The sequence below is a fragment of the Colletotrichum costaricense genome (assembly GCF_030867565.1).
Source record: "Colletotrichum costaricense strain IMI 309622 chromosome Unknown Scaffold_5.1, whole genome shotgun sequence".
NCBI classification, from domain to species: domain Eukaryota; kingdom Fungi; phylum Ascomycota; class Sordariomycetes; order Glomerellales; family Glomerellaceae; genus Colletotrichum; species Colletotrichum costaricense.
In genome coordinates this window covers 1,084,948-1,108,792 of record NW_026848234.1, presented here as the reverse complement: position 1 = coordinate 1,108,792, position 23,845 = coordinate 1,084,948, and the positions used below count along the sequence as shown (strand labels likewise).

General features: G+C 54.0%; 11 protein-coding genes across 11 annotated transcripts; 6 read left to right on the top strand and 5 right to left on the bottom strand.

The window, feature by feature from the left end:
• Window positions 1–582: 582 nt before the first annotated feature.
• On the bottom strand, window positions 583–1,971 carry CCOS01_05519 (uncharacterized protein; the record flags this gene model as incomplete). The annotated part of the gene is made up of 1 exon (XM_060453698.1): window positions 583–1,971. The coding sequence occupies one exon, from the start codon at window positions 1,969–1,971 to the stop codon at window positions 583–585; it is 1,389 nt and encodes a 462-aa protein (XP_060315470.1).
• Window positions 1,972–2,367: 396 nt separating this feature from the next.
• On the bottom strand, window positions 2,368–2,862 carry CCOS01_05518 (uncharacterized protein; the record flags this gene model as incomplete). The annotated part of the gene is made up of 1 exon (XM_060453697.1): window positions 2,368–2,862. The coding sequence occupies one exon, from the start codon at window positions 2,860–2,862 to the stop codon at window positions 2,368–2,370; it is 495 nt and encodes a 164-aa protein (XP_060315469.1).
• Window positions 2,863–3,109: 247 nt separating this feature from the next.
• Window positions 3,110–3,693, bottom strand: CCOS01_05517 (uncharacterized protein; the record flags this gene model as incomplete). Its single annotated transcript, XM_060453696.1, has 2 exons — window positions 3,110–3,210; window positions 3,531–3,693. The coding sequence occupies 2 exons, from the start codon at window positions 3,691–3,693 to the stop codon at window positions 3,110–3,112; spliced, it is 264 nt and encodes an 87-aa protein (XP_060315468.1).
• A 1,394-nt stretch (window positions 3,694–5,087) lies between these two features.
• On the top strand, window positions 5,088–7,798 carry CCOS01_05516 (WD repeat domain-containing protein; the record flags this gene model as incomplete). The annotated part of the gene is made up of 2 exons (XM_060453695.1): window positions 5,088–6,110; window positions 6,158–7,798. The coding sequence occupies 2 exons, from the start codon at window positions 5,088–5,090 to the stop codon at window positions 7,796–7,798; spliced, it is 2,664 nt and encodes an 887-aa protein (XP_060315467.1).
• Window positions 7,799–8,315: 517 nt separating this feature from the next.
• On the top strand, window positions 8,316–9,841 carry CCOS01_05515 (asparaginase; the record flags this gene model as incomplete). The annotated part of the gene is made up of 2 exons (XM_060453694.1): window positions 8,316–8,453; window positions 8,576–9,841. The coding sequence occupies 2 exons, from the start codon at window positions 8,316–8,318 to the stop codon at window positions 9,839–9,841; spliced, it is 1,404 nt and encodes a 467-aa protein (XP_060315466.1).
• A 615-nt stretch (window positions 9,842–10,456) lies between these two features.
• Window positions 10,457–11,664, bottom strand: CCOS01_05514 (uncharacterized protein; the record flags this gene model as incomplete). The annotated part of the gene is made up of 9 exons (XM_060453693.1): window positions 10,457–10,498; window positions 10,560–10,661; window positions 10,718–10,806; window positions 11,008–11,030; window positions 11,140–11,158; window positions 11,223–11,291; window positions 11,350–11,403; window positions 11,536–11,562; window positions 11,622–11,664. The coding sequence occupies 9 exons, from the start codon at window positions 11,662–11,664 to the stop codon at window positions 10,457–10,459; spliced, it is 468 nt and encodes a 155-aa protein (XP_060315465.1).
• A 546-nt stretch (window positions 11,665–12,210) lies between these two features.
• On the top strand, window positions 12,211–12,627 carry CCOS01_05513 (acetyltransferase; the record flags this gene model as incomplete). Its single annotated transcript, XM_060453692.1, has 1 exon — window positions 12,211–12,627. The coding sequence occupies one exon, from the start codon at window positions 12,211–12,213 to the stop codon at window positions 12,625–12,627; it is 417 nt and encodes a 138-aa protein (XP_060315464.1).
• A 501-nt stretch (window positions 12,628–13,128) lies between these two features.
• On the top strand, window positions 13,129–13,653 carry CCOS01_05512 (uncharacterized protein; the record flags this gene model as incomplete). Its single annotated transcript, XM_060453691.1, has 1 exon — window positions 13,129–13,653. One exon carries the CDS (start codon window positions 13,129–13,131, stop codon window positions 13,651–13,653), a length of 525 nt encoding a protein of 174 aa, XP_060315463.1.
• Window positions 13,654–14,290: 637 nt separating this feature from the next.
• On the bottom strand, window positions 14,291–14,950 carry CCOS01_05511 (uncharacterized protein; the record flags this gene model as incomplete). The annotated part of the gene is made up of 1 exon (XM_060453690.1): window positions 14,291–14,950. The coding sequence occupies one exon, from the start codon at window positions 14,948–14,950 to the stop codon at window positions 14,291–14,293; it is 660 nt and encodes a 219-aa protein (XP_060315462.1).
• Window positions 14,951–17,296: 2,346 nt separating this feature from the next.
• Window positions 17,297–17,863, top strand: CCOS01_05510 (uncharacterized protein; the record flags this gene model as incomplete). Its single annotated transcript, XM_060453689.1, has 1 exon — window positions 17,297–17,863. One exon carries the CDS (start codon window positions 17,297–17,299, stop codon window positions 17,861–17,863), a length of 567 nt encoding a protein of 188 aa, XP_060315461.1.
• Window positions 17,864–19,651: 1,788 nt separating this feature from the next.
• CCOS01_05509 (X-Pro dipeptidyl-peptidase) lies at window positions 19,652–23,745 on the top strand (the record flags this gene model as incomplete). Its single annotated transcript, XM_060453688.1, has 6 exons — window positions 19,652–20,524; window positions 20,580–21,230; window positions 21,751–22,694; window positions 22,753–22,934; window positions 22,977–23,145; window positions 23,202–23,745. 6 exons carry the CDS (start codon window positions 19,652–19,654, stop codon window positions 23,743–23,745), a joined length of 3,363 nt encoding a protein of 1,120 aa, XP_060315460.1.
• Between the last annotated feature and the right edge of the window lie 100 nt (window positions 23,746–23,845).

Genomic DNA, 23,845 nt, shown 5'->3' with positions numbered 1-23,845 from the left:
GAGCCTATGTCGACGTTGCCCGTCAGATCTCGGAAAAGAGCAGCATGCTACCCTGAGCACTTGGAATATGACTGAGTATTGCGAAAGGAACCGACCGCCAATACTCTTCGATCCACGAGCCAAGCTCGTGGAACCCAAACACACAGATGTTCAGCATGATACTTGAAGGATGTAAAACGTGGGTGACGATACCACTGGAGGTTGATTTGCTTCATACTAAGTCTTTTAGGCCTACGATCACAACTGATCCAGTCGGCAACGGCATTGATTCCACGATGGCCAGCATCACGGGTCAAGATTGCGAAGGATCCAACTCAAGGGAACATAGACGGCGGCGTTGGGCAGTCCCGGACGGCATTCTGTATTCACGCTCGTAACGGTACCTGCTGAAGACGAGACTCGCAAACCCTAGATGCCCGCTTAGTGAGGAACCATGCTTAGAAGCGAACTATAATGTACTCCAATTCTTCTTCATTCCCCTCATAGTGGCGTATTCAAAATGCGTCGTCGCTGTAATTTTGTGATCCAATTCGTGATGCTTCTCCTCGTCGTAAAGCTTTACTGTCCGCTCAGGCATAATCCTCAAGAAGAAGACTGCGCGGCGGCGTTCTTGAGCTTCTCGTCAAAGGCCTCCATCTCGTCGTCCCACCTACCAAGAGGCGACAGGACAGGGGGCGAAATGGCACCGCTCGTAGTCTTACCAGGCAGGGCAGGGAATTCCTCGGTGCTGATGACCGGCGCCGGTGCGGGAGCCTGGGCGGCAGGAGCCTTAGCTTCCTGAGCGCCGTTCGAATCCCCCCGTTCATGATCATTCCCATACCCGCCACGACCGCCGCGTCCACCCCGCCCCTGCCCACGACCTCTTCCACGGCCCCTACCACCTCTCCGCTCTTCACCACCACCAGCATACCGGTCACCCTGCGGCGCCTCATCCTCCCTCGAAGCAAACCGGCTCCCGGCAAGCCCCGCAGACCTCGTCCCCCGAACCCCGCCATTCGCGCCCCGGAACCCCCTCCTCTCCTCCTCAGCAGCGAGCGCCTCCTTGCCCTCGTCCCACCCGCCCTCCTTGATACTCATCGCCTTGAGCTTCCTCTCGCGGTTCTTGGCGCGCTCGTCGTCCATGCGCCGACGCTCCTCCTCGCCGCGCCGCCGCCTCTCCTCGTCGGCTTTCTTGCGCTGCCGCGCCTCCTCCATGCCGCGCGCGTAGGCCTCCGCGTGGCTGCGCTCGTCCTGCTCCGCCTGCTCGAACTTGCGCGTCTTTTCGGCGTTGAGGATGCGCATCTGTTCCATTTTGGCGGCGAGTTGGGATTCGCTTAGTTTGGTACGTGGGTTCGCGCCCGAGCCGAGGCGGGCTTCTGCGTTGAGGGCTGTGTTTGCGCCGGGGGCGGCGGCGGCGTTCTTTTCGCGGGGTGCGTGAGGTACTGCTGCCGGAGCGGGCGAGTTGCTCTTGGGAGAGGCCGCGTCGCTTGGGGCTGCGGCCGCCGGGGGAGGGGCGACAGCAGCATCATCGGCGGCAGGGGCAGTCGGTGCAACGGCGGGAGCAGGTGAGTTTTGCGCCGCGGGACCGGTGGGCGGCTTGGGCGCGGGCGTGGTCGCGGCCGCGGCTGGAGGGGGAGTCGAGACGGCGGCGGGGGCTGCCTGGCGAGGGCCGCGCGGGGCAGCAGGGGCCGGCTTGGGGTCGGCGAATCTGGAGTTTGCGAGACCACCCCTCGGCGCCGTGGGCGGTTTCTTGTTGGCCGGGGCTTGCTTTTGCGGCTTCTGCTGCTGTTGCTCTGCAGCCTTGGGCGCGACGGGCGCGGGCGCTGGTGCTGGTTTTGGTGGCTCGACTGGCAGCGTCGCGACAGCGGCGGGAGGAGGGGGTGGAGGGGCGACGACGGTTTCGACTGTCTCGATGGCCTGGGGATTGCTTACAGGCTCAAAGTCGTCAAAGAAGAGGTCGTCGTCTGTGCGGCCTCCAAATTGGTCGTCCATTGTGAAGGATATGTGTTCTAACAATTATACTAGACAAAAAGGTATGAAGGAGAGAATGTCGGTAAGGAGCTATAGCAAGGGAAGCTAAGATATTTGGAGCAGATGCACGAGGTTGGTTTGCGAAGGAGTTGCCCTCGAAGCTCTGGGTGTTTGGAGGGCCTGCGAACCATGTCGGATTAGGCAAGTGGGGTTGCCAAACGCAAGTCGAGTCTGGAGGCACTGGAAGGAAATACCTTCGGCCCGCCGTATCGGAGAAAGGCAATCGAGTATCGGAGTTAGTGGGGCTGTTCCTCAGTGTTTGGTACATGAATGGCGGCGGCCTCTCCCCCGATCGTGAATCATCTTGGCCGCACATCACGGCGCGAAGTGATTCTCAAAACTGATAAAAGTATTTCCTCAAGCCTTAACATCGGTTGCCTCTAATTTCTGGATCAGCTTCTCAACCAGCTCTTCATAGCTCTCCACGAATGGAATTCCATATCTCGAACAGACGACTTGAACATTGCCCCTCTTCTTATACCCTTCAGAACAACCGACGATGACTTTTCCCTTTGAGCGAGCACAAAGTCCCAACTCGAGCAAGCTGATGTGGCCTTCTGTCTCCGGTTCAAAGTAAACAACGATGATGTCGGCCCTCTCTTGCATATCCAGCTCCCAGTTAACCTGGTTGCTGAATCTCTCATCCGAAATATCCTCCTTCCAGGTGCTGTCCCAGTCCGGCCGGAAGGGATCAAATATGACCACCGGCAGATGAGCCAGTGAGTCGGCGACATCCTTGCGCCAGTCTCTCTTGCTTGTTGTGCCTGCGAGGAAGATTGTCCTTTCGCGTATTGTCTGTTCCCTCGTCAGAGGATGGATGACCCTGCTCTTCCTTTGTGTCGCGGTGCTCATGGCGGCAACGGGCGTGTCTCGAGACAACGTCTGCAAGACCCCAGACTCTTGACTCAAGCTTGTCGATGGCTTCGTGTAAAGTGAAGGCGATCTTCCAGGATACACTTGGATTTGGTGACTCTGTCTTCTGGAAGAAGTTGGTGTGTGAGATATCTCCATCCTGCTAGTCAGCCTTAAGACGGATGACAGTCATCATGCAGCTCGGTCATTGGCCACTGCTGTAGTGGGCTCCCAAATGCAGGCAGTTTCAAGCAACGGGTATCTTGGTCTTGTTTACCACAATTTCCCAACCGCCTTTTTCAGCCACGGCTTCTGCCGAGGCCGACGCCCATGTTTCTTCCTGGTCTGCTGTTAACATGACGGTTTCGCATTGCTAAACTTTCCAAGATCCCTTGCATTCCCTGAATAGTTGATCGATGGTGAAAACTTTAGGGAGTAAGGCGAAAGTTTGAGCCCCATATTCAGCTACTGCTCCACCACCCAGTCGTACTGCAATATAGCTGTGCACCTTAACATACCTTAGGTAAAAATGTTGGTGCAGTGATATCTCGTCCCGCCGTCTGTTCAACCAAACGATCATACACGGCTTACGGCAGACTCCTACCCGACGGATCTGCAGGTTGCTTGAGACCACGGGTGAGAAGTGAGGCCTATCGGGTTAATCCAACGGACAGCTACTTCGATAACACCCTTGCCGGCCTGTGTCCCCTTGTTTGGGCACACTTGGCCGTTCACCGGTGCTCCGTTTTCGTCGCCGGGAGCGTGGTGCCCTCCAATAGGACAGAACACAGATTGCTGGGGACCGTGGCTTCGGAAGATCACCACGCGCATCCTGGATGTGGATTTGGGGGTCTGCCAGTCTGGCACATTTGGACACCAATCTTGCGGTGAGCTACGCTGCTACCCGCTGCTGAGGCCTTCTTCCTCCATATCTCACAGGCTCACAGGGAGGTCGGCGACCATCCCGGGCTGTCTCAGCTAGGTGTCACTTGCTGAGGAGGATCATGGCTGGCTTGGATGGATGGATGCCGAAGCGGACAGACTCCACGTCCGTAAGGATTGGAAGAGGTCCAGGCGATAATAGTGCTTGGCACCCACCTGACGGCTCGTAGTTTGTACGAAGTTGTGAAATGTGAAATCACGCAACCGATCTCGGCCCTGCGGACAGTTCTTCCTTAATGCTTAAGGTCACTCCCGGCCGCCCGGTTTTTCTTAATCTCGTTTCCTTCAACTGAATCATACCTAATCATACCTGCGTTTTTGCAGTCCTCCTATATTTGCTATCACGGGCCTATGATACCATCCCCTTCAATGTTGCGTCATGAAGCGGTGAGAGAGTCAAAGCCATCAGGACTTCCGTACAAATAGAGAAAACCCCCCCTCCCCACCTTTGACTTGTGGCAAGTTACCCCAGGATCGAAGCGGATTCAGCCCATCTACGAGTTCTTATCCTTCCGTGGCGTACGGATACTCCGAGTCAGAACCGCGGACGCTACCGTTCCCATCTCGAGGAGATGGCCGTGGTCTACAAATCTGGTGAGCCCCACGCCCCGGGCGAGGACGACTGCGAAGGGTGCCGGAAGATACACCGGGATCTAGTCGAACTATCCATTGGCTCAGAGTCTTCTGAAGAGTATGAAGATGGTGAGTTCCCTCTGTCTCTTATCGTAACTTGATCAAACTTGCTGGGCTTCGAGAAAAGTTCAAAAAGGGACAAGTGTCACAAGACGTGGGCGGGATGCTTCAGAGTGACAATTCGTGTCACATTAGTCCCTGTAGTTCCCCTGAGAAAACAGCAGTGGACCTTGTAGCTACGGGAGCTAGAGCACTTGGGCTGGCAGCAACTGCACCTAGGGACGATCCACTCAGCCCAAAACCTTGGGACGTCCACAGTGTCCACCCCTAAGGGAGAGGTCCCTTACGGGGAGATCCACGCTGCCCGGGGGAATGGTGGGCGGAGTGACTCCCTTTTTAGCGCATTTCGTCATTCGCCATTTTCGTTGCGAGTTCGCAGCCAATTTGGCCGATTCATCTTGGGAAATGCGTCACAATCCAACGTCTGCTTCTTGCTTTCCTGTCTCAACACGCCACATAACGTTTCCCTCTCCTTCAACCTCGATCGACCCATTCCATTCTCTCTGTTGGGTCGACCGGTCGCATTCTTTCGCCTGAGCACCTCCGCTGACAAGCTGTCCCCCCTCCCTTCTCGCGCGACAGAAGACACAATGCCCTCCGCCATTGCGGCCTCCGACCTGTCCACGAACCTGAGCGACACGGACGACTGCCCCCAGGTCGCCCCCGAACTCCTTCACAACCTCAAGCACGACAGCTCTGTCCTCGCCCTCGCCGTCAGCGCCGAGAACGAACGCATATACGCCGGCACCCAAGATGGCGAGATTGTCGTGTGGTCGCTGGCCACCTTCCACCAGGAGCGCATCGTCCAGGCTCACAAGCGCAGCGTGCTGAGCCTGTTCCTTACCCCCGACGGCTCCATGCTGTTCTCGAGCGCCGGAGATCCCCTCATCAACGTCTGGTGTCCCAAGACGATGAAACGCCTGTACGAGATTTACAGCACATACGACGTTGGCGACATCTTTTCCGTGGCCTACAGCGCCCAGCACGAGACGGTGTACGTTGGGGCGCAAAACACCTCGATTCAATGGGTCAGCCTCACCGACCCGAATAACCGTACCACTCACGACTCATCACAACACCCCGACCGTCGGAATCACAGGTTCTTCGACTCCCGAGCTGTAGGAGGGACAACGACGCCGCGCCGTAACGATGAGAGGTGGACATTGATCCCGCGATCTGAAAAGGTGGTGGAAATTCATCCGGGGGCTGTGCAGATGTTTGCCCACTACGGCTATGTCTACTCGATGCTCATGGCCAAGGGCCCTACCGTTCTAGTGGAACCTGAAGAGGAGGTGCTCATCTCGGGCGGCGGAGACGGCACCATCAAGTTGTGGAAGCTTGGTGCTGAGGGAGACGATCAGGCGGCCGATAACGACCGCGAACCTGGCCTTCAAGAGCTTATGTCGCTCGGCACCGACGATGCGGAGTCGGTCATGTCTCTTGCGATTGACGGGTCTTTCTTGTATGCTGGGAAGCTGCAAGGAGTCATTGAACTGTGGGACCTCGATACAAAGTCCAAGTTGCGAGTGATCAAGGGGCATAGGGGCGATGTCATGACACTGCAAATGGGTTGGGGCTATCTCCTCAGCGCCTCTCGCTCTGGTTCTGCGAGTGTAAGGTCTTTGGTTTCCTCATTTCGTTCATCGCTAATAACTCTTAGAAACACACCACTGCCCACTACGGCCAGTACCAAGACAAGCAGGTGGCGAATATTAGCCAGAAGTACCAATGCGTGGCGCGCTGGAAGGCTCACGAGGGCAAGATTCTCTCGTCAGCAGTGACAACATACAACAACAGACAGTACTACATTACCGGCGGCAACGACGATGATGTTGCCATCTGGAACATTGACTGTTCGTCTTACGAGGACCAACAAAAGGAGGTAGAGGAAGCCAACGACGTGATGATTAAAACACTAGGGGAGTTCGTGTCCTACCGGACAGTGTCGTCACGCCCAGAATTCGCAGAGGACTGCCGAAGAGGTGCAACGTTCCTTGGGTCCTTGTTCAAGAGGCTTGGCGGCCATGTCGAGATGCTGAGCACCGAGAGCAGCCCCCACAACCCCGTTGTTCTTGCCAAGTTTGATGGCGTTTTGGAGCCGGCCGAGAAGCGGAAGAAGATTCTGTTCTACGGCCACTACGATGTCGTCCCGGCAGATACCAAGAAGGGCAAGTGGGAGACTGACCCATTCCAAATGAAGGGCGTCAACGGATACCTTTACGGCAGAGGCGTCAGTGACAATAAGGGCCCGATCATGGCTGCGTTGTTCGCTGTGACAGACTTGCTGCAAGCTAAGAAACTTGCCAACGACGTCATCTTCCTGATCGAGGGAGAGGAAGAATCGGCTTCTCGCGGATTCAGGGAGATTGTTCGCAGGAACAAGGACCTCATCGGCGACGTCGACTACATCCTGCTTGCCAACAGTTACTGGCTCGACGATGAGGTCCCCTGCCTGACCTACGGCCTGCGTGGCGTTTTGCATGCCACTGTGTGCGTCGACTCACATCTGCCTGACCAGCATTCTGGTGTAGACGGCTCCTACATGAACGACGAGCCCCTGTCAGATCTGACCTCCACTCTGTCAAAGCTGAAGGGGCCCGGTAACAAGGTGCTCATCCCCGGCTTCTACGACGATATCCTTCCCGTCACAGCCGAGGAGGAGACGCGCTACGACGACATTGCAGCCACGCTCATGCGCCAGAACCCAGAAAAGGGGCCCGCCGACAAGCTCAAGGCCGCACTGATGGCGCGCTGGAGAGAACCCAACTTGACGATCCATCGATACAAGGTATCAGGACCGGACGGCAGCCTGGTCAGCAGCCACGCGAGTGCTAACATCAGCTTGCGTCTGGTGCCAGGCCAGGAGGTCAACGACGTCATTGCCTCGCTAGGCTCGTACCTCGAGAGCGAGTTCGCGCAGCTCGAGTCCAAAAACTCGCTGACCATCAAGATTGATAACAAGGCCGAGCCGTGGCTGGGCGATCCCACAAATGCCATTTTCCAGACGCTCGAGGAGGCTATTATGCAGTCGTGGTCGTCCGTGTTTGCGGGTGAAGGTACAGGGGCGGAGTCCGCGGAGACAACGGATAAGAATACGGAGAAGCCCAAGAAGCCTCTGTACATTCGTGAAGGCGGCTCTATTCCCGCGATCCGCTTCCTCGAGAAGGAGTTCGGCGCCCCGGCCGCGCACCTCCCTTGCGGACAGTCCTCGGATTCCGCCCACTTGGACAATGAAAGGTTGAGGGTTCTGAACCTCCTCAAGAGCCGGGAAATCATTGGGTCCGTGTTTGCTCGTTTGTAGATTGCGAGACATTCCGGGCGCTATCTACAGTATTATTCGGGAGGCGTTTTGGGTAGTGGGCAGCGGCATGTCCAAGGGCACATTGTACAAATAAACAGAAAAGTAGAGGGATACCCCAAAGATCAAAGCATTTCTAGACATTGCATTGTTCACCAAAATGTCATTAGTTAAAGTATCTCCGTCGGTCATGTGCAGGACCTGACTCGTTTATAACATGGGAAAAGATGACACTTTCAACCCCTCCGTTGACGTGATCCGACCATCGGCAAGCAGGAGCCGAGCGTCGGCCGTTGGAGCTTCCCCATTCGGCACGCCGGTTCGGACAGTTCTTATCTTATCATTCACGACGACTCTCTCCCACCTCACGTCTCACATGAGAGGGCACTTTGAATTCGCATCACAAAACATCTCATACGGAATACTTGCAAGAGGTCAATTCTCGGGAGCTTACTGGGTGTACACCGTCGGGCTTTGGAATCGAGAAGATAGACAAAGGACAAGACAGTGAGAAAGGAAGATGGAGTACAAGCGTCAGTCTCCGGCCGCCGTGAAGGTGAAGCCGCGCCTCATCATCCACGGCGGCGCGGGTAACATCAAGCCGTCGAATCTGCAGCCGCCAGAGTATGAGGAGTACCGCCACGCCTTGCTGACGATTGTAAGTTCAAACATCACAAGCTCTCCCTTCCTTCTAGTTTGAGAATCCCATAGAGACCCTCTCACACCTCTCACCAACAACACTTCAACTCCTCCATACATGGTACTCACACAACAACACAGGTCAGCAAAACAAACGCCTACCAAAACACTCCCTCCCCCACGGGCACATCCACCAGCGCCCTCCCCACAGCCCTCGAAACAGCAACCCACGCCGTCACCCTGCTAGAGAACAACCCCCTCTTCAACAGCGGCCACGGCGCAGTCTTCACCCGCGACGGCATCAACGAGCTCGAGGCCTCCGTCATGGTCTCCCGCGGCTTCGCGAAGCGCGGTGTCGGCGTTACGGGGCTGAGGCACGTCCGGAACCCGATTTTGTTGGCAAAAGCGATTTTGGAGCACGGGGATGAGGATTTGGGGGGCAATCCGGAGAGTAGTCACCCTTCTTCATCCTCTGAGACTGATGCTGCTGCTGCTGCCGCCAGCATCGACGCTCCCTCGGCACAAGGCCACACCCTCCTCCACGGCCCAACAGCAGAGACCCTCGCGAAAAGGTACGGGCTGGACTTGGTATCTACGGACTACTTCTTCACCCAGCGGCGGTGGGACGAACACATCCGCGCCCTCGAGCGAGAGAAGGCAGGCCAGGGCTCGAGCACGTACAGCACGACAGAGTTCCTCCCGCAAGGCACCGTCGGCGCCGTAGCCCTGGACGAAGACGGGGTCGTCTGCGCCGCGACGAGCACAGGCGGGCTGACGAATAAGTTGACGGGCCGTATCGGGGATACGCCTGTCGTCGGGGCCGGGTTCTGGGCCGAGGAGTGGGTTGAGGAGGGGGATCCGACGGGGGCGTTTGCGCGTGCTGGTGGTGCTGGGGACGGGTTCCTTGTGCTGAGTGAGAGTCTGAAGGGGTTGATGGCGGATTGTCTCCCCTCGCTGAGAACCTACTCCCCCGTACCTGGCGGCATGGCTAGTCTGCGCAAGGGTGTCAAGACGACGAGGGCGATTGCGGCCTCCGGGACGGGTAACGGAGACTCGTTCATGCGCGTCGCCGCAGGTCGGACCGTCGGCGCCGTGGCGAGGTGGAAGCCGCTTTCCGGGGCCGACGCCGTGTCGTTTGTTTCTGGTCCGGGCGGGGAGTTGCAGAGTAGTGCGGGTCCGCGATGGAAGGTCACCGGCGAGGGTGAGGGCGGTATTATCGGGATCGAGGTTGCGGTTACGAGGGACGAGGAAGGGGAAGTGGTGGGTGTAAGGTCGGAGATTCTGCAGGATTTCAACTGTAATGGGATGTACAGGGCTTGGATCGCCGATGATGGCAAGGCGTATGCCAAGATTTATCGGGATGGTGTTGAGGGGGTTGATGTGAGGGAGTATTCTGAGAAGTGGTGAGCCCCAAACCAGATACGACATTTTCAGATTAGAAATGTTAGAGTCAGTCGAGGAGATTCAAGATACAGTATAGAACCAAGATTTTGAGAAGAAATCAGCGAGTTGATGGTACAATTATGAACACCTCTATCCCACACAGGCTAAGTACTCGTGTCAAAAAAGGGAGAAAAGAGACTGCCTCTCTCCTCGAATCCAAAACCCCAGCCATATCGAGAACAAATGCAGGTTTTGCCCCTGACCATGCTGCCTAGTCGGAAGCCGCCTCTCGTCTTTGGTGAGTTGGAAACCCCCCTCTAAGATCATAATGGCTGTCCACCCCTCATCTCCAGTCCAGTCTCCGGCGACTGGTGCAGACTTTTTGCCCCTATTCTACATATAACGCCACCCTCTCCGATGTTGCGATTTTTTCAATGAATTACAAAAATAGGATCAAATTACTTCGCTCCCTTGGGTTGTGGAAAACAAATTGTCGAGCCCTCGTCAATATGACGAATAACAGACTTCGAGCGTTGAGGAGTAGAGAGGGGTCCGAGTTATTCTTTTCGTCGGCAAAGCGGTCGCCTCGATCACAAGCCGTTCGTCGGTAAAATGGATGCTTCGTGAAGGATCGATCGTTTATGCAAGAGCTCTCTCGTCGGAAGGAGGAGGCGCCGGCATCTATCACAGGAATTGTCAGCTTCGTTTCGCCGGTCGAGCGCCTGCGACTGTTTCAACTCACCTCCAGCTTTGTGCTACCCGCGAACATCTTCTGGAAACCGATACCGACACCCTCGATAACGGCAAGAAGTAGCGCGCAACCAATGGCACCGTTTCGGGCCGCCTAATAAGTCAAGTTAGCGACATATAGGAATCGGCCGTATATGCAAGTTGGCTAACCTTGTATCCTCCACGGATGGCAAGCGCACCACCTGTGAGGAAACCAGCGGCGATACTGTTCCAAGGATCCTCCTTGTGTCCACGAAGACCTGAACATAGATTGTTAGCGCCCAAGACATAGATCGCGCCATAAGATGCAAAGGGACATTGCTAGCCCTGCGAGCGCTGGCGTTTCGAGGTGATAGCTCAGGCTAATGCGCCATGTTGCAGCACCATTTTCGCCAGTGCGAGGCCTAGCGATTTCCCCTCGTATCTTGCGGCTTTACGGAGTTTGAGGAGACGGTTCATACTTTTTACGGAGCAGTCGAATGTTCTGTTTTTCATCAAGTCAGTCAGTAAGTTACTCGAAATCTCCAGGAGGGTTTGTAACGGTTTGGCATTCGGGATCGAGATTTCGAGTTTCGGCATAGAAGTCCACTCACGAGAAAAGACCTCCCCAAACTAGAGAATACCGTGTTAGCGTTTTCTACGAGATCAAAAGTCTCCCGAAGAGTCGTATGCTTACCTCCAAAGTTTCCTCCCAGTACGGGGGCGCGCATCTTGATGGCTGAGATGGCACCAATTCTTCTTTCACCTGATGCGCTGTTAATCATCACCGCCATCTCCGAGATCGCGCAGAGGGGTGTCATTACCATAAGGCGAGTTACGGTAGCCCTTGATACCGTGCCATACCGTTCCACCGATAGCTAGGCATGTGTCAGAATGCAAGTTTCGGGGCGAGGTTGATCGATTCGGGAGCTTGAGGTTCGAAATGGAGTTGTATTCGGGATTCGAGGAGTGCATCGATGTTCGTGATCGCAAATGGCTAGATTACTCACCTCCCATAGCAAAAGCACCGCCAAAGTCTACAAGATCGTTAGTCTTCTGCTCCTAGGGGGTGATGATGGTCGGCTGAGGACGTTACCATTGAGGATGACCCAGGGGCAGGGATCGCGGGTGTGGTCCATTGTGAAAAGTTTGATGTGCGGTCGAGAGGTCGTATGATGGTTGGCGTGAAGCTTGGAGCTTTGAGACGCGACGGTTCGACGTGGATTCGCTGGGTGATGATTGACGTGGGTGGTGAAAAACCAGGTTCGAGATGCGATTTTGGTGATGCTTGGGTGGCTACGGCGGGTCAGGATGCGACGGGTGTCGTGAATGATTTCTCCGACGGCGGACTTTTTCGTCTGATTTGTTATCTTATCGCATGTCGCCTGCTCCGATTGGCCAGTGGGGTCAGAGGTCTCCACTGTCGGCGTTATCTCGTCATTAGCCCAATTCGGAGATGTACCTCCCGTCTTACCTGACAGCAGGAAGTGAGAGTCACCTAAAGTGACTAATTGAACGTGATATCTCGTGCGAAGAGATAAAATGGTGAACTGAGTTATCTGCAACTCAATCTTGTATGTTTCCATCAATCCTGTGTCATGCGTCAACAATTCGAACCAATCTCATCTCGTAAAGGCTGCACTCTCGCGAGAGCCAATGCGGAACATGTACCTTACATTCAATCAATGACCAGAGCAGCGTACTCCAAGTACATCGACCGCATCGGCAAAGAACCAGCACCCATGAAAGCCGACTACCACGAGCTCATCAAGACGCAGCTGGTCTACATACTTCACGATGATGAGAATGACACAGTAGTAGGCGCCATTCTACTTCGCCTTGATCCTTCAGCGAGTGCACTGCACATCAACAACCTTGTCGTAGCCCCAGAGGCTCAAGGCCGCGGATACGGTCGAGTCTTGATGAAATGCGCCGAGGATGTGGCGAGAGATTCGCAATGCACATCTCTCCAACTCTACACCAATGTCAAAATGTATGAAAATCTCATTCTGTATCCCAAGATGGGGTTCGTCGAGACAGAGAGGAGGACGGAGGATGGGTACGAGAGGGTGTACTTTCGTAGGGAGCTGGATGTTGCATAGACTCCACCGCAATCTGTCTTGTTCACACTCATTAACGAGGAAGGGCCCACGAGCGCAACATCAGGAAGAAAATAGCCGCCGTACACTCGACTGTATCTCATTCCAGGTTGTTCAGAGTAGGAAGAAAAATCAACAATCGAGGCACGGCTTCAATCTGCGGTTGTAAGATACCAGCTGAACCCGGATGCTGGAGGCCTTCAGTGAGCTAAACTCGATTGACACACTGGAAACTGAGACAGCCCAACCAATGAGAATCCACACTGAGCTTCCGTTCCGTCAGCGGAACAACTCATGTGGCGCACGTCATGCTACCTTGACGCACTCATCTCATCACTGTACAGTACAGATAATCCAACTTCATCTCAGTGAAAGCGACGACAGCTTCTCTATATCTTAAAACTTGGATCCCTTCGATTCCTTCGATCGAAGTCTGCATAGTCATTGGCCCGTCTCACTTTTTCTACTCAGTTACGCCAGTGCCATCACATCATTCGGGCCATCATGGCCTCCCAAGACAAGCACGACGACACAGGCTCTGATACAGCTTCAGAGTTCCACACCCCAATCTTGACGCCTGCAACAACATCCGTAGCAGGCGAAGATGTCGAGGACGATCATGTAAGCGACATACCGTGGCCCGGCAAGCACTTCTACATCATCGAAAAGGAGACCGGCAAAGCCATCACACTCGTCGATGACAGGCCAGTTCTCATGGACCTCCAAGGCGTCCGCGATCCCGCCACCATGTGGTATTGCGTCGAGAAGCAAGGGTATTTCGGGTTCTTAAACAAAAGCTGGGGGAAGTTCATTGGTCATGACAGCAAGAGCGACGTGGGTGCGTGGGCCGGGGAGATGAGGGAGTGGGAGTCGTGGATTCCTAGGCAGCATCCCGATGGGGGCTACCAGTTGCTGTCGCCGTATTGGACGCATACTATGATGCAGCTTTGTGTATGTCCTGACAGGATCAATCTGTGTAGGCGGTCTCATGGGCCAACGTTGTGGGAGTTCATGCAGGTTCCATGGTAGGTCTGGCTTACGCATGGACGGGAGTCGCAGGTCTTGTTGCCGGTGATTTAGCGACTGTGGGCAAGTCGGAGGCGTTGAAGATTTCGATTAATAGGACGGATCCGTGACTGAATGTCATAACTCGACGTATTGCAGAACAATAAACAATACTGGGAACTTAGCTGAGCTGTTTCCTCCCACCTGCTTGAGGTGCAGCAGCACGTTGGATGGCAATGCCAGCAATAACACGGTCGCTGTCTCAATGGCTAAATGAGGTGAACCAGCTTCATATGCCTCTCATACCAAGGCCATCTCTTGCGATGTTTGGCATGAGTCTCTGGACATCCCAGCCTAACATGGGCTTCCCGTCCATTGTGAGAGTCACCAATGATCAGAAAAATCAGTAGAGCAAACGTCAGTGCATGTACGGAATGCTGCTTCTTCTGACGAACTTTGAGTGTGTATATCGTACTCGGGTCAGGACTCGCGACCTCAAACGTTGGAGAGCAAAACATATGTGATCATGGGAGAATTATTCATTGTCTATTACATCATTATGATATTGCGTCCTAAAAATCCAAGTCATGGCCATCTTCATAGCATCACCTGTGGAGGTCTATTCGTGCCACGTCCATATATACATGTATCTTCATCCGCTTTACAACAAGGCGGCGCCGATAGCAACACCAGCCACCAATCCAAACAGCTCGCGAGACGCGCCGGTAGGAACAGCGGCGTTAGGGCTGTTGGTAGTAGCAGCAGTAGTCGCAGCAGAACCAACAGCCCGCGTGCTACGAGCAGACTGGCTTCCGGATACCGACCCAGCCCCCGTTGTCAGGGTAGTCATGGTAGCATTGCTGAAGCCGCTCGAAGTAACAACAACAGCCGTCGCAGACGCAGCCGTCTCGCTCTCAACAGCGGCAGAGTCCGTCGACGCGGTCACGGTGGCAACAGAAGTACTGTCAGAGGCACTGGCGGTAGTCTCCGGGGCGGCAGTGGTGGTGACGGGTGCCACAGTCGTCGAGACCACGGGCGCGGCGCTGGTCTGCAGGGGCAGGAAGGAGGGCGAGTAGGTCTCGGTGCCCTCGTAGGAAGGGCAGCCGGGGACGGTGGTCTTGGGAGGGGCGCGGCCGCCGCCGCAGTCGAGGGCGGCGCAGATCTCGCCGGTGCCGGGGACGTACCAGACGCGGGTTGCGTAGGGTGTGCCGCCCTGGGTGGGTGTGACGACGGAGTCTGAGGAGACGCAGCCGGCGAGGTCGGTCTTTGCCAGGACAGCGGTGGCCATGATGGCGAGGGAGGTGATGTATCTGAGAGACATTTTGCTGTGGGTTTTGATTTGGTATTATTTGTTTTGATGTTGTCGGGTATTAAGACGGTGTAATAGCTCCGGTAGCGGTGTCAGAGCAGTGCAAACGATTGTGTTGATTATGAACGAATGTAATGACCCGAGGGCGAGTGAAGGCTTCGAAGTCGATGACCGTTATCAGAATGAAGAGAGAGAGAAGGAAATCAGAACACCCCTCGTCGTCGAAAGATCTTTCCCTCACAGACTTTTGTATGTCCAGACGATTCCAAGTTCCCAACAACGGCTGCCTTAACCCCGGGTCTAAACAACGCCCCTGGACGGAGCTAAGCGGGGTCTGAGACGGGAATCTTGCGCCACTTCATCTCGGAAGCCGCCCTAGCGGTCATTAAGGCCATCCTACAAACGCCCGATCCCAACGGCTCCGCGATCCTGTGGCTGTTTGGTATGTCTCATAGATGGCCCATTTTGAGATGCCGTTGCAGCCGTTCCGGTCAGACTTTTTCTTGTCGCAGATCCATCCATCGTTCCATGAGGGAAAGCCTTTTTTCTTTCTTGTTCCGTGGATGAAAACGTATCTCAACACACTAAGACGCGCCAAAAATAATCCTCCAGTCGTAAAAACTGCACCGCCCCTTTGACGGTAGTCCGCCGGTCTCGAACGGGCGAATACGGCGCGGTGGTCCGCGCCGGGATCTCAATCCTTGCATTGCTCATGTTTCCCCCCCCTCCAATGGGACTTTGTGTCTCCTCGATCCTATTTGCTGGGGCTTCGTATGCTAATTCCTTGCTGCAGGTACCGGTAATACGAAAAGCAAGCGTAGTGGCGTGAGTGGCCCAAAGTCCCAACAGCTGTTTGTTTTGCGAATTTAATTTCCATTATGCGTAAATCGCTGAGTGAGAATCCCTGCCATACCTACCTTGACTTTCAAAGTCTAGACACCAGAATAGCCGTTCAACAGGGACGTTCTTGATAGCCGGCCAAGGGAATGACGACATGACACCTCAGGCCCCTTGCAAGTACGTGTACTAAGGTAAGGTAAGTCAGGGCTCGAGTCCTCCTCGGAACAATGAAACTTGGTTGTGGGCTCGACATCGAGGCGCTACAAGACTGGTCGCGTACATTTCTAGCTATCGATCAAGTCTCTGCATATGAATTCGCTGCACGCATGTTTGTCTGATCAACAAGGGAGAGGTCGATGCTCAACCGTTAAAGCCCTTCGGAAGCGTGTCACCCAAAGTGCTTACGAAAACAGCAAAGTCGGAACAAATGGACTTGAGACTCTACCCTGTCGAGGCGGTATGGGTCCGCTTTCGTTTGTCGGGATTTCGGCGTATTCTTCTCGGTAGTTCGAGTCTTGAGTTGCCCTATGATTACTCCGATTTTCTAAATATCTCAAAAGGCGTTGATCAATAGCATGGGCTACATGAACAAATGACCGAATCATATGCAGATCCAGAGAAGGACTGGAGCTATCTTGGAATAGAACGTAAGATATCTGTCGGGCGAACCTCTTCAAGTTGTGGCAGAGCTTTCATTCGCTCCCAGGTAAAGGGTACACCGATGTCATGGATGAGAGAAATGTTTGAGCATACCAGCAGGAGAAAAAGGTCACGAAGATGGAAAGCTTTCTGTTCAGAACTCCCGACAAGTCGTCAAAGTATACGCTCAGGTAGATAACAGCTAAGATTGTAAGAGCAGGTGTAGTGGTGTTGAGCTGGGAGATGCCAAACGGCTTAAAGGTATCTACTTTACCCGAAACTCTTTATCTACCCAGTTATGGTCTCAAGTGGCACTACATTACGGCCGGTGCAGATGAAGCATAAAGCCTTTGATGACTCTAAGTTGGAGGTTTTCATGTCTCTTTGTCTGATTCTTCGATTTGGGTTTTCTCATTCCTGGACTTTCATAATTCGTACAAGAGCCAAGTTTCCGAACACGTCCCGGATTGGAAAGTCGAACCGGATTTTTATTCCAACAAAGGATTTGTCCGATGTCGACCTGATACTTGATTGTTCCCGTCAAGTCCGAAGCCAGTATGGCTGTTTCTTAGAAATATTCATGTTCTAGGCGACTCGACCAAGTACTCTTTGAATGCAAGCGGTTACGCTGCCTCGCGACCCCCTTCATATGAGCCCTCAATAGGCAACACCAGCTGTTGAGTCACTTGCCTATATATCTGACTGGTTCTCGTAATAAACACGCCTTCGTTTTCCAATCTCCAACGGTACTCGATAGGTCACAGTTCGAGTTTGATCATCTCGCGAAGATTGACAGCGTCCTGATCGTCAAATCTATCAAGACAACTACTCATCAACGTCGAGTTATCTCATGCACCCAAATTGCATCAAGCAGCCAAAATGTGTCAAAAAGTCGAGATCCTGATCGTTTGTTGCGAGCAAAACTGCTCAAACGTCTACAACAACGGCCTCCGAAAGCCTCAGATGCGTCTCATTCCCCACCCCGAAACAGCATTCGTCCTTTGCGGCCAGGCTCTTGACCTCGGCTACGTCAGCGACCGCTTTTTCATGGACCTCCCCGTCATGTCCTCCGTCCCCAGAAACTGCCCCGACCTGCTCGAGAACTACAAATTCCAGCTCGTCCTCTCGCAGGTCGCTTCGAAGCACATCATGGAGCTGGAGACCAACTCGCGCATCCAGTGCAAGACCTGCTCCGGCACGGGAAAGCCCGAGATAGTGTCAAAGTCGGGCAAGAAGTCGTCTTTTCAGTCGACGGCACCGTCTGGCAACGCCCATGTTGAGGCTAAGTGGACGTGTTGTGCCGAGAGTAAGTGTAATCCTCGACAGGAGTGCGAGAGTCATGCTTCTGCCCTTCTGTGTCGGGACTCTGATTGGGCCAAGGAAGGTGAAAGTTGCATCATGAGAGGCGATGGTGATTTTGATCTCGATGTGGAGAAGATTGCTTAGAAGTTGGCCGGTATTGATCAAAGGTAGTCTATGAATAGTGAGGCGTTTATTAACTTGTGATAAGTTGGCTTGGCATGACATAGTTGTTGGTGGGCAAGTGATGCAGATTGGAACGGAATTCTATATGCGCCTGAGTCGACTCATCATCAAAACTTGGCCCTGTTCAAGAATTAGCAGTGAAAGGTGACGAGCAGAAGCTGAATTGTGGCATGATGTTATATGTATCGATATGAAGACCTCGCTTGAGCGTCCACAAAGTGTTCTGGTCTTTGCTCGAGCAATGAAAGTTATTCGCTGTACTGTATGGTCTCTACAACCTAGGTGCAGCGGTTCAGGCATGACTCAAGTTGTTAATCATCTCTAAAGCTCATGGACATATGCCGTTGCTCCAGAATGCATCGAGCCCTACATTGCGCCATACAGTGGACCAAGCACGCCATGTGGTTGTCCCAACCCAGAGGATAAGCTTATTTTTGACCTTGCATGGCTTGTTCTGGAACACTTATATGCAGATGCCATGCTGGCTCACATTGCTATCAGAGGCTTGGGACTTGACGCACGCATGATAGGCTTGCCAATCCTCCCATTTTGTTCCGAAGCGTTGGAGAAACTCTGAGCTGATCCACCATGCAGACCTGAAGATTGTCTCGCTCATTTAAAACGGATTGCCAAATTAATGCGATACTGTCGACCACTTTTGGCCGTGGAATCTGCTTGAAATTATCTTGGCTTTCTAGACATACTTAAGTTGCGATTCTCGTCTGCACCGGACGTCATAGATAGCATAGATAGCTCAACACCATCGTGAAAGAGGATCCGGCAGACGGCTAGTCTGTGAAGGAGCGAAATCGAAGACCATCGGTCCACCTCGATCCCCGAGAATTGACTGCCCAAGAACGAGCTTGGTCCCGGGACTAGTAAGGTAGTAACTTGAACTAGGATCCACTACTATCCATGCTTAACTACTTTCCGTCCCGCGCGTCGGGAAAAGTCCGACTCAACTTGGCACTCACTTGGCAGCGGCATTTGTTGCCCACTCTCTCGCAGAATCCTGGGGTACCTATTCAACTTCAGTTTATCAGACGTTCTTTATTCTCGAACTTTACAGATCCTTATCAACCATTCGAAAACCATGAAGTTGAGCGAACTAAAGCATACTCTCAGATACCCTTACACAGGTCGTTACAGCTTGCTAGTCATTCTTAGGCGTACATTTGGCTTCAGCGGAAGTCGGATCTCACTTTCTGCAAACGGCACCGACCACCGAATTCCGCTGCGGGTTGGCTCCTCCAGGCTGTAGAAATTTTAGCAAATAAGCCCCCACGGTGGATTCGTTGATTCATAGACTGGGACCCAATGTAACCAAAAACATACGAAGATCCCCCACAAGCCGGCACTTTGAGGGAATTTGGTGGTGATGAATTTTATCAATCTCATCTTATCAGATCCTTGATGGCCGTAGGATGGAGACGAATGACGATGATCTCTCAGGTACAGCCGGCGTACTTCTCGGAACAGACCCACACACCATGCAAGATCGCGAGAAAAACGGTCGAAAGCCTTGGTGTTATGACAGGGGCGATGGCAATCTAGAGTGTTTGTTGAAGAAAAAATCGGACGTGAAGCTAGAGTCAATCGACCGATGTCGGGAAACACAGGAATGCCATTGAAGATGTGTGAACTGCAGAGTACAAAAGCCTCGATGGCACTCCTCCCTTTGAGTCTGCCTTGTTCTGTTTCTCAAGGCCTCGCTTCCTGTCAATCATACCCCCTCAGCCTACAGTCATCATGGTCCGCTCTACCTCCCTTCTCAAGGCCACCGCCTTGCTCGGCCTGAGCCAGGCCGCGGCGGCCCAGAACAGCACCACCAGCCCCTGGCCGTGGCAGACCTACCGTTCCGAGCCTGCTCTGCAGCCCCCTTCTCTGAAGATCACCCAGACCGGCGACATCGCCGAGGGTCACCTCTTCTTTGACCAGTCCGGCTCCGGCGGCCACAACTACTCCGTATTCATCATGAGCAATGAGAACGAGCTGATCTGGGAGGGCCCTTACGGCGACATCTCCGCGTGGCGCGCCCAGACTCTCTTCGGAGAGCCTGTCCTCACCTTCTACACCGGAATCACCATGCCGGAGCCCTACGGCTTCGGATACGGAGCTGTCTTCATCTACGACCAGACTTACAAGAACATTTACAATGTTACTCTGGATCAGTACGCCAACGGCCTGAACCTCCAGACCTTCACCGGCTGGGACTCGTCCGGTCTCACCGGCGGCAGCTGGCTGGACATGCACGAGGACTACATCACCACTGAGGGTACCATGTTTGCTCCTGCTGTGAACGTCACCCAGACGGACCTCACCTCCGTCGGCGGCCCTGTCGATGGCTGGATCGTGGACTCGCTCTTCTTCGAGATCGACATCAAGACGAACGAGATCCTCTTCCAGTGGAGCCACCTGGACCACTTGGACGAGATCTCTCTGGCTTCTGCTGCCCCTACCTACCCCTTGGAGGATCTTGGACTCAATCAGACCTACCCCTGGGGACCTTTCCACATCAACTCGATCGAAAGATTCGCTGATGGTGGTTTCCTCATCTCCTCCCGCCACTACTGCTCCATCTTCAAGATCGCCAAGGATGGATCTGTCGAGTGGACCCTGAACGTAAGTACCTGCTCAACCTTTGTCTGAACACGAGCTTCAGCTAACAATGCTAAAGGGCCAAACCGGTGGTTCCTTCGCCCTCAAGAACGGCCTGTCCTTCTGCTACCAGCACGACGCTCGCATCCACGCCGAGGGCAACGGCACCGCCCTCATTTCCCTCTTCAACAACGACAACAGCGGCATCCGCAGCGGCGTCAACGAGACCTCGGGCATCTTCCTCACCGTCAACACCGCCACCTGGGAGGCCACCCTCAAGCAGGAGCTCATCGACCCCAACGACACAATCTTTGCCGTCTCCCAGGGCAACGTCCAGGTCCTCAACGACGGCAGCGGTCACACCGTCATCGGCTACGGCAGCACGCCCAAGATCAAGGAGTTCAACGCCGAGGGCGAGTGCGTCTTCACCGCGCAGTTTGGCGAGGACAAGATAGTCCAGAGCTACCGCAACCACCGCTACCCCTGGGTTGGCAAGCCCTACTACGCGCCCAAGGCTTTCGCCTGCGACGCTGGTAACCAGACCGAGGTGTACATGAGCTGGAACGGCGCGACGGAGAACAACAAGTGGACCGTCTTCGCCGGCGCTTCGGAGGATGCGCTGACGGAGAAGGCTTCTGTTGAGAAGACTGGCTTCGAGACCAAGGCTACCTTCTCCGGCTCGGCTCAGTTTGTGCGCGTTGAGAGCGCTGGTCAGGGCATTGAGGCTGGCGTCAGTGAGGTTGTCGCTGTCGAGAGCCAGTGCTAGAGTAGTGTGGTTTTCATTTTAACGCACTCGCTTGGGATTGATAACGAATTCACCTACACCAAGCAAGATCAATTGCTTAGCTCAATAATGTAATTTTCAAATGATCTCTCACGAATAAGCCTGGCGTAAATATAGATGAGTCGTGCATAAATCGCGAATGAGCTTGGCATGATGGTTGGTGAGGGGAAACAAGATGCAAGGAACCCGCTGCCATCAAAAAGCTTCTCTTCAGCGCACCTTCCCACTCGGGATGTTATCGGACCCACTGAAGGAATACCGCTGCAACGTTCCCTCTCGGCAACTGGGGCCGAGATAAGACCCCCGCGGCCTCCCGTCCGGAGTTCACACCTCCACGCCTCGTGTCTCGAATGCTGCTTCAAGAACGAAGCTTTCCCCGCATTCTTTCAATGTAATCATCACTGCCGGATGCTACAGCTTGGTATCCAATCTTACCACATCAAATCAGCACTTCACTCAATCACAGAATCACGGGCTTCACGTCATCGCCATGGCCACACATCGTCTCGCTACCCGGTCACATCAAGGCGGCGTTTCCGACGGCGATTGGGTTCATGTGAGCGACAGCCGCGAACAACACGCAGCCAAAACCATCTCGGAGTTTATGCCGGAGCGTATTATACGTGTTACCACGGATGAAAAGAATCTCAACAAGTTTTACAATATCAAGTTCTCAGCCACGAGATCTCATCGGTTGGAACGATACTACAATGAAGAGCTCGACAGTCTGTTTAAAGCTCCGTTCGATACCTACAGCCAAGAGGATAAGGTAGACTTCTTACTTCTGCGCAACTATTTGAGGCGCAATCTCCGCGTCTTACTTCTGGATCGTGAACGAGACGAACTGGTAAAGCCGGTTCTTCCATTTATCCAGCCGCTCATCGAGATATGCGAAGCTCGTCAGAGCATGGTTCCCGTCGACAGCAAAAAGACGGCCATGATATTAAACGAAACAGCAAAGAACATAATTGCAACAACAAAGGCCATCAAAACGAATGGTATCAAGGCCAATGACTCGACACTCTCACGTGCTATGAGCACCATTGACCAAATTAGAGGCCATGTGGATGAGGCCTACAGCTTCTACGCCCCTTACGACCCCCTGTTCCCTTTCTGGTGCGACGCGCCTAAAAAGGAACTGGACGAGGCCCTCACCGGTATCAAGACGGCGATAGACACCAAACTTATTGAGAAAAACGGGTCCGGGTCTATCCGTGCTGCAGTAGAACCCATCGGGCGCTCCGGGCTGATCACTGAGCTCGAAGCGGAAATGATACCCTACACGCCCGAGGAGCTCCTCAAGCTGGCGCAGGAACAGTACGATTGGTGTGAAAAGGAGATGAAGAAGGCTTCACGCAGCATCAAGGTGGGCTCCGTTGGACCGGGGGGCAGTCATGGGAGCGTATCGGGGTATGTAAAGCCGACTGGCCCTTTGCCCCAGATTAGGAACTGACTCTCACTTCTCTAGTCTCGAGGCTCCTGGCGCTGGCTTCGGCGACGACTGGAAGGCGGCGCAGGAATATGTCAAGAATTCATATGTTGAGCCCGGTCAACAGCCTGAGGTGGTGCGGCAGCTGGCCTATGAGGGCATGGCTTTTGTGAAGAAGCATGACCTGGTCACGGTCCCAGAAATTGCGGGCAAGTCTCTCTGTGTGCGCCTCTCGGCGAGAATTACAAGCTGACTTCCTCCAGGCGAGACGTGGCGTATGTTTATGATTGACGCAGAACGTCAAAAGGAGTCCCCATTCTTCCTCGGAGGCTCCTCCTTCTGGGTTTCTTACCCCACCGCCGCCATGGACCATGACCTCAAGATGATGGTGATGCGCGGCAACAACCCTCACTTCTCACGGGCGACGGCATTGTTAGCATATTCCTTTGTTTCTATTTTAGAGACGTTCACTACTGACATGACCACAGCCACGAATTAATACCCGGCCATCGTTTGCAGCTGTTTATGGGCAAGCGTCACCATCCCTACCGCGAGCTCTTTTCGACGCCCTTCTTCGTCGAGGGTTGGGCCATGTATTGGGAGTTCGTCTTTTGGAACCGGGGAGACTTTTTCGTGAGCCCCGAGGACAAGATCGGAACACTCTTCTGGCGGATGCACCGATGCGCGAGAATCATCTTCTCCCTTAAGTACCACCTCGGCGAGATGACGCCCCAAGAGTGCGTCGACCTGCTGGTAGACTGGGTCGGTCACGAGCGTTCTAACGCAGAGGGAGAAGTCACGAGATCGTTCGGCGGCGACTACTCCCCGTTGTATCAGGCCGGATACATGCTGGGGGCGTTGCAGATGCACGGTTTGCGGGAGGAGGTGCTGACAAAAGGGTTAATGGGCGAAAAGGAACTCCACGATAAGATCCTGAGGGCGAATACGATGCCAATCGAGTTGCTTCGAGCGCTTCTCCTGAACCAGCCCCTGAGTCCGGACACGGAGGCTCAGTGGAGGTTCTACGACTGAGCAGGAGTTTCGCAATTGTCATCGCCTACATGGCAAGAAGTGACGCGTATCACTTGGTCCTGTACGTTACATTGCGCTCGACCGAGGAAATACCAGCATT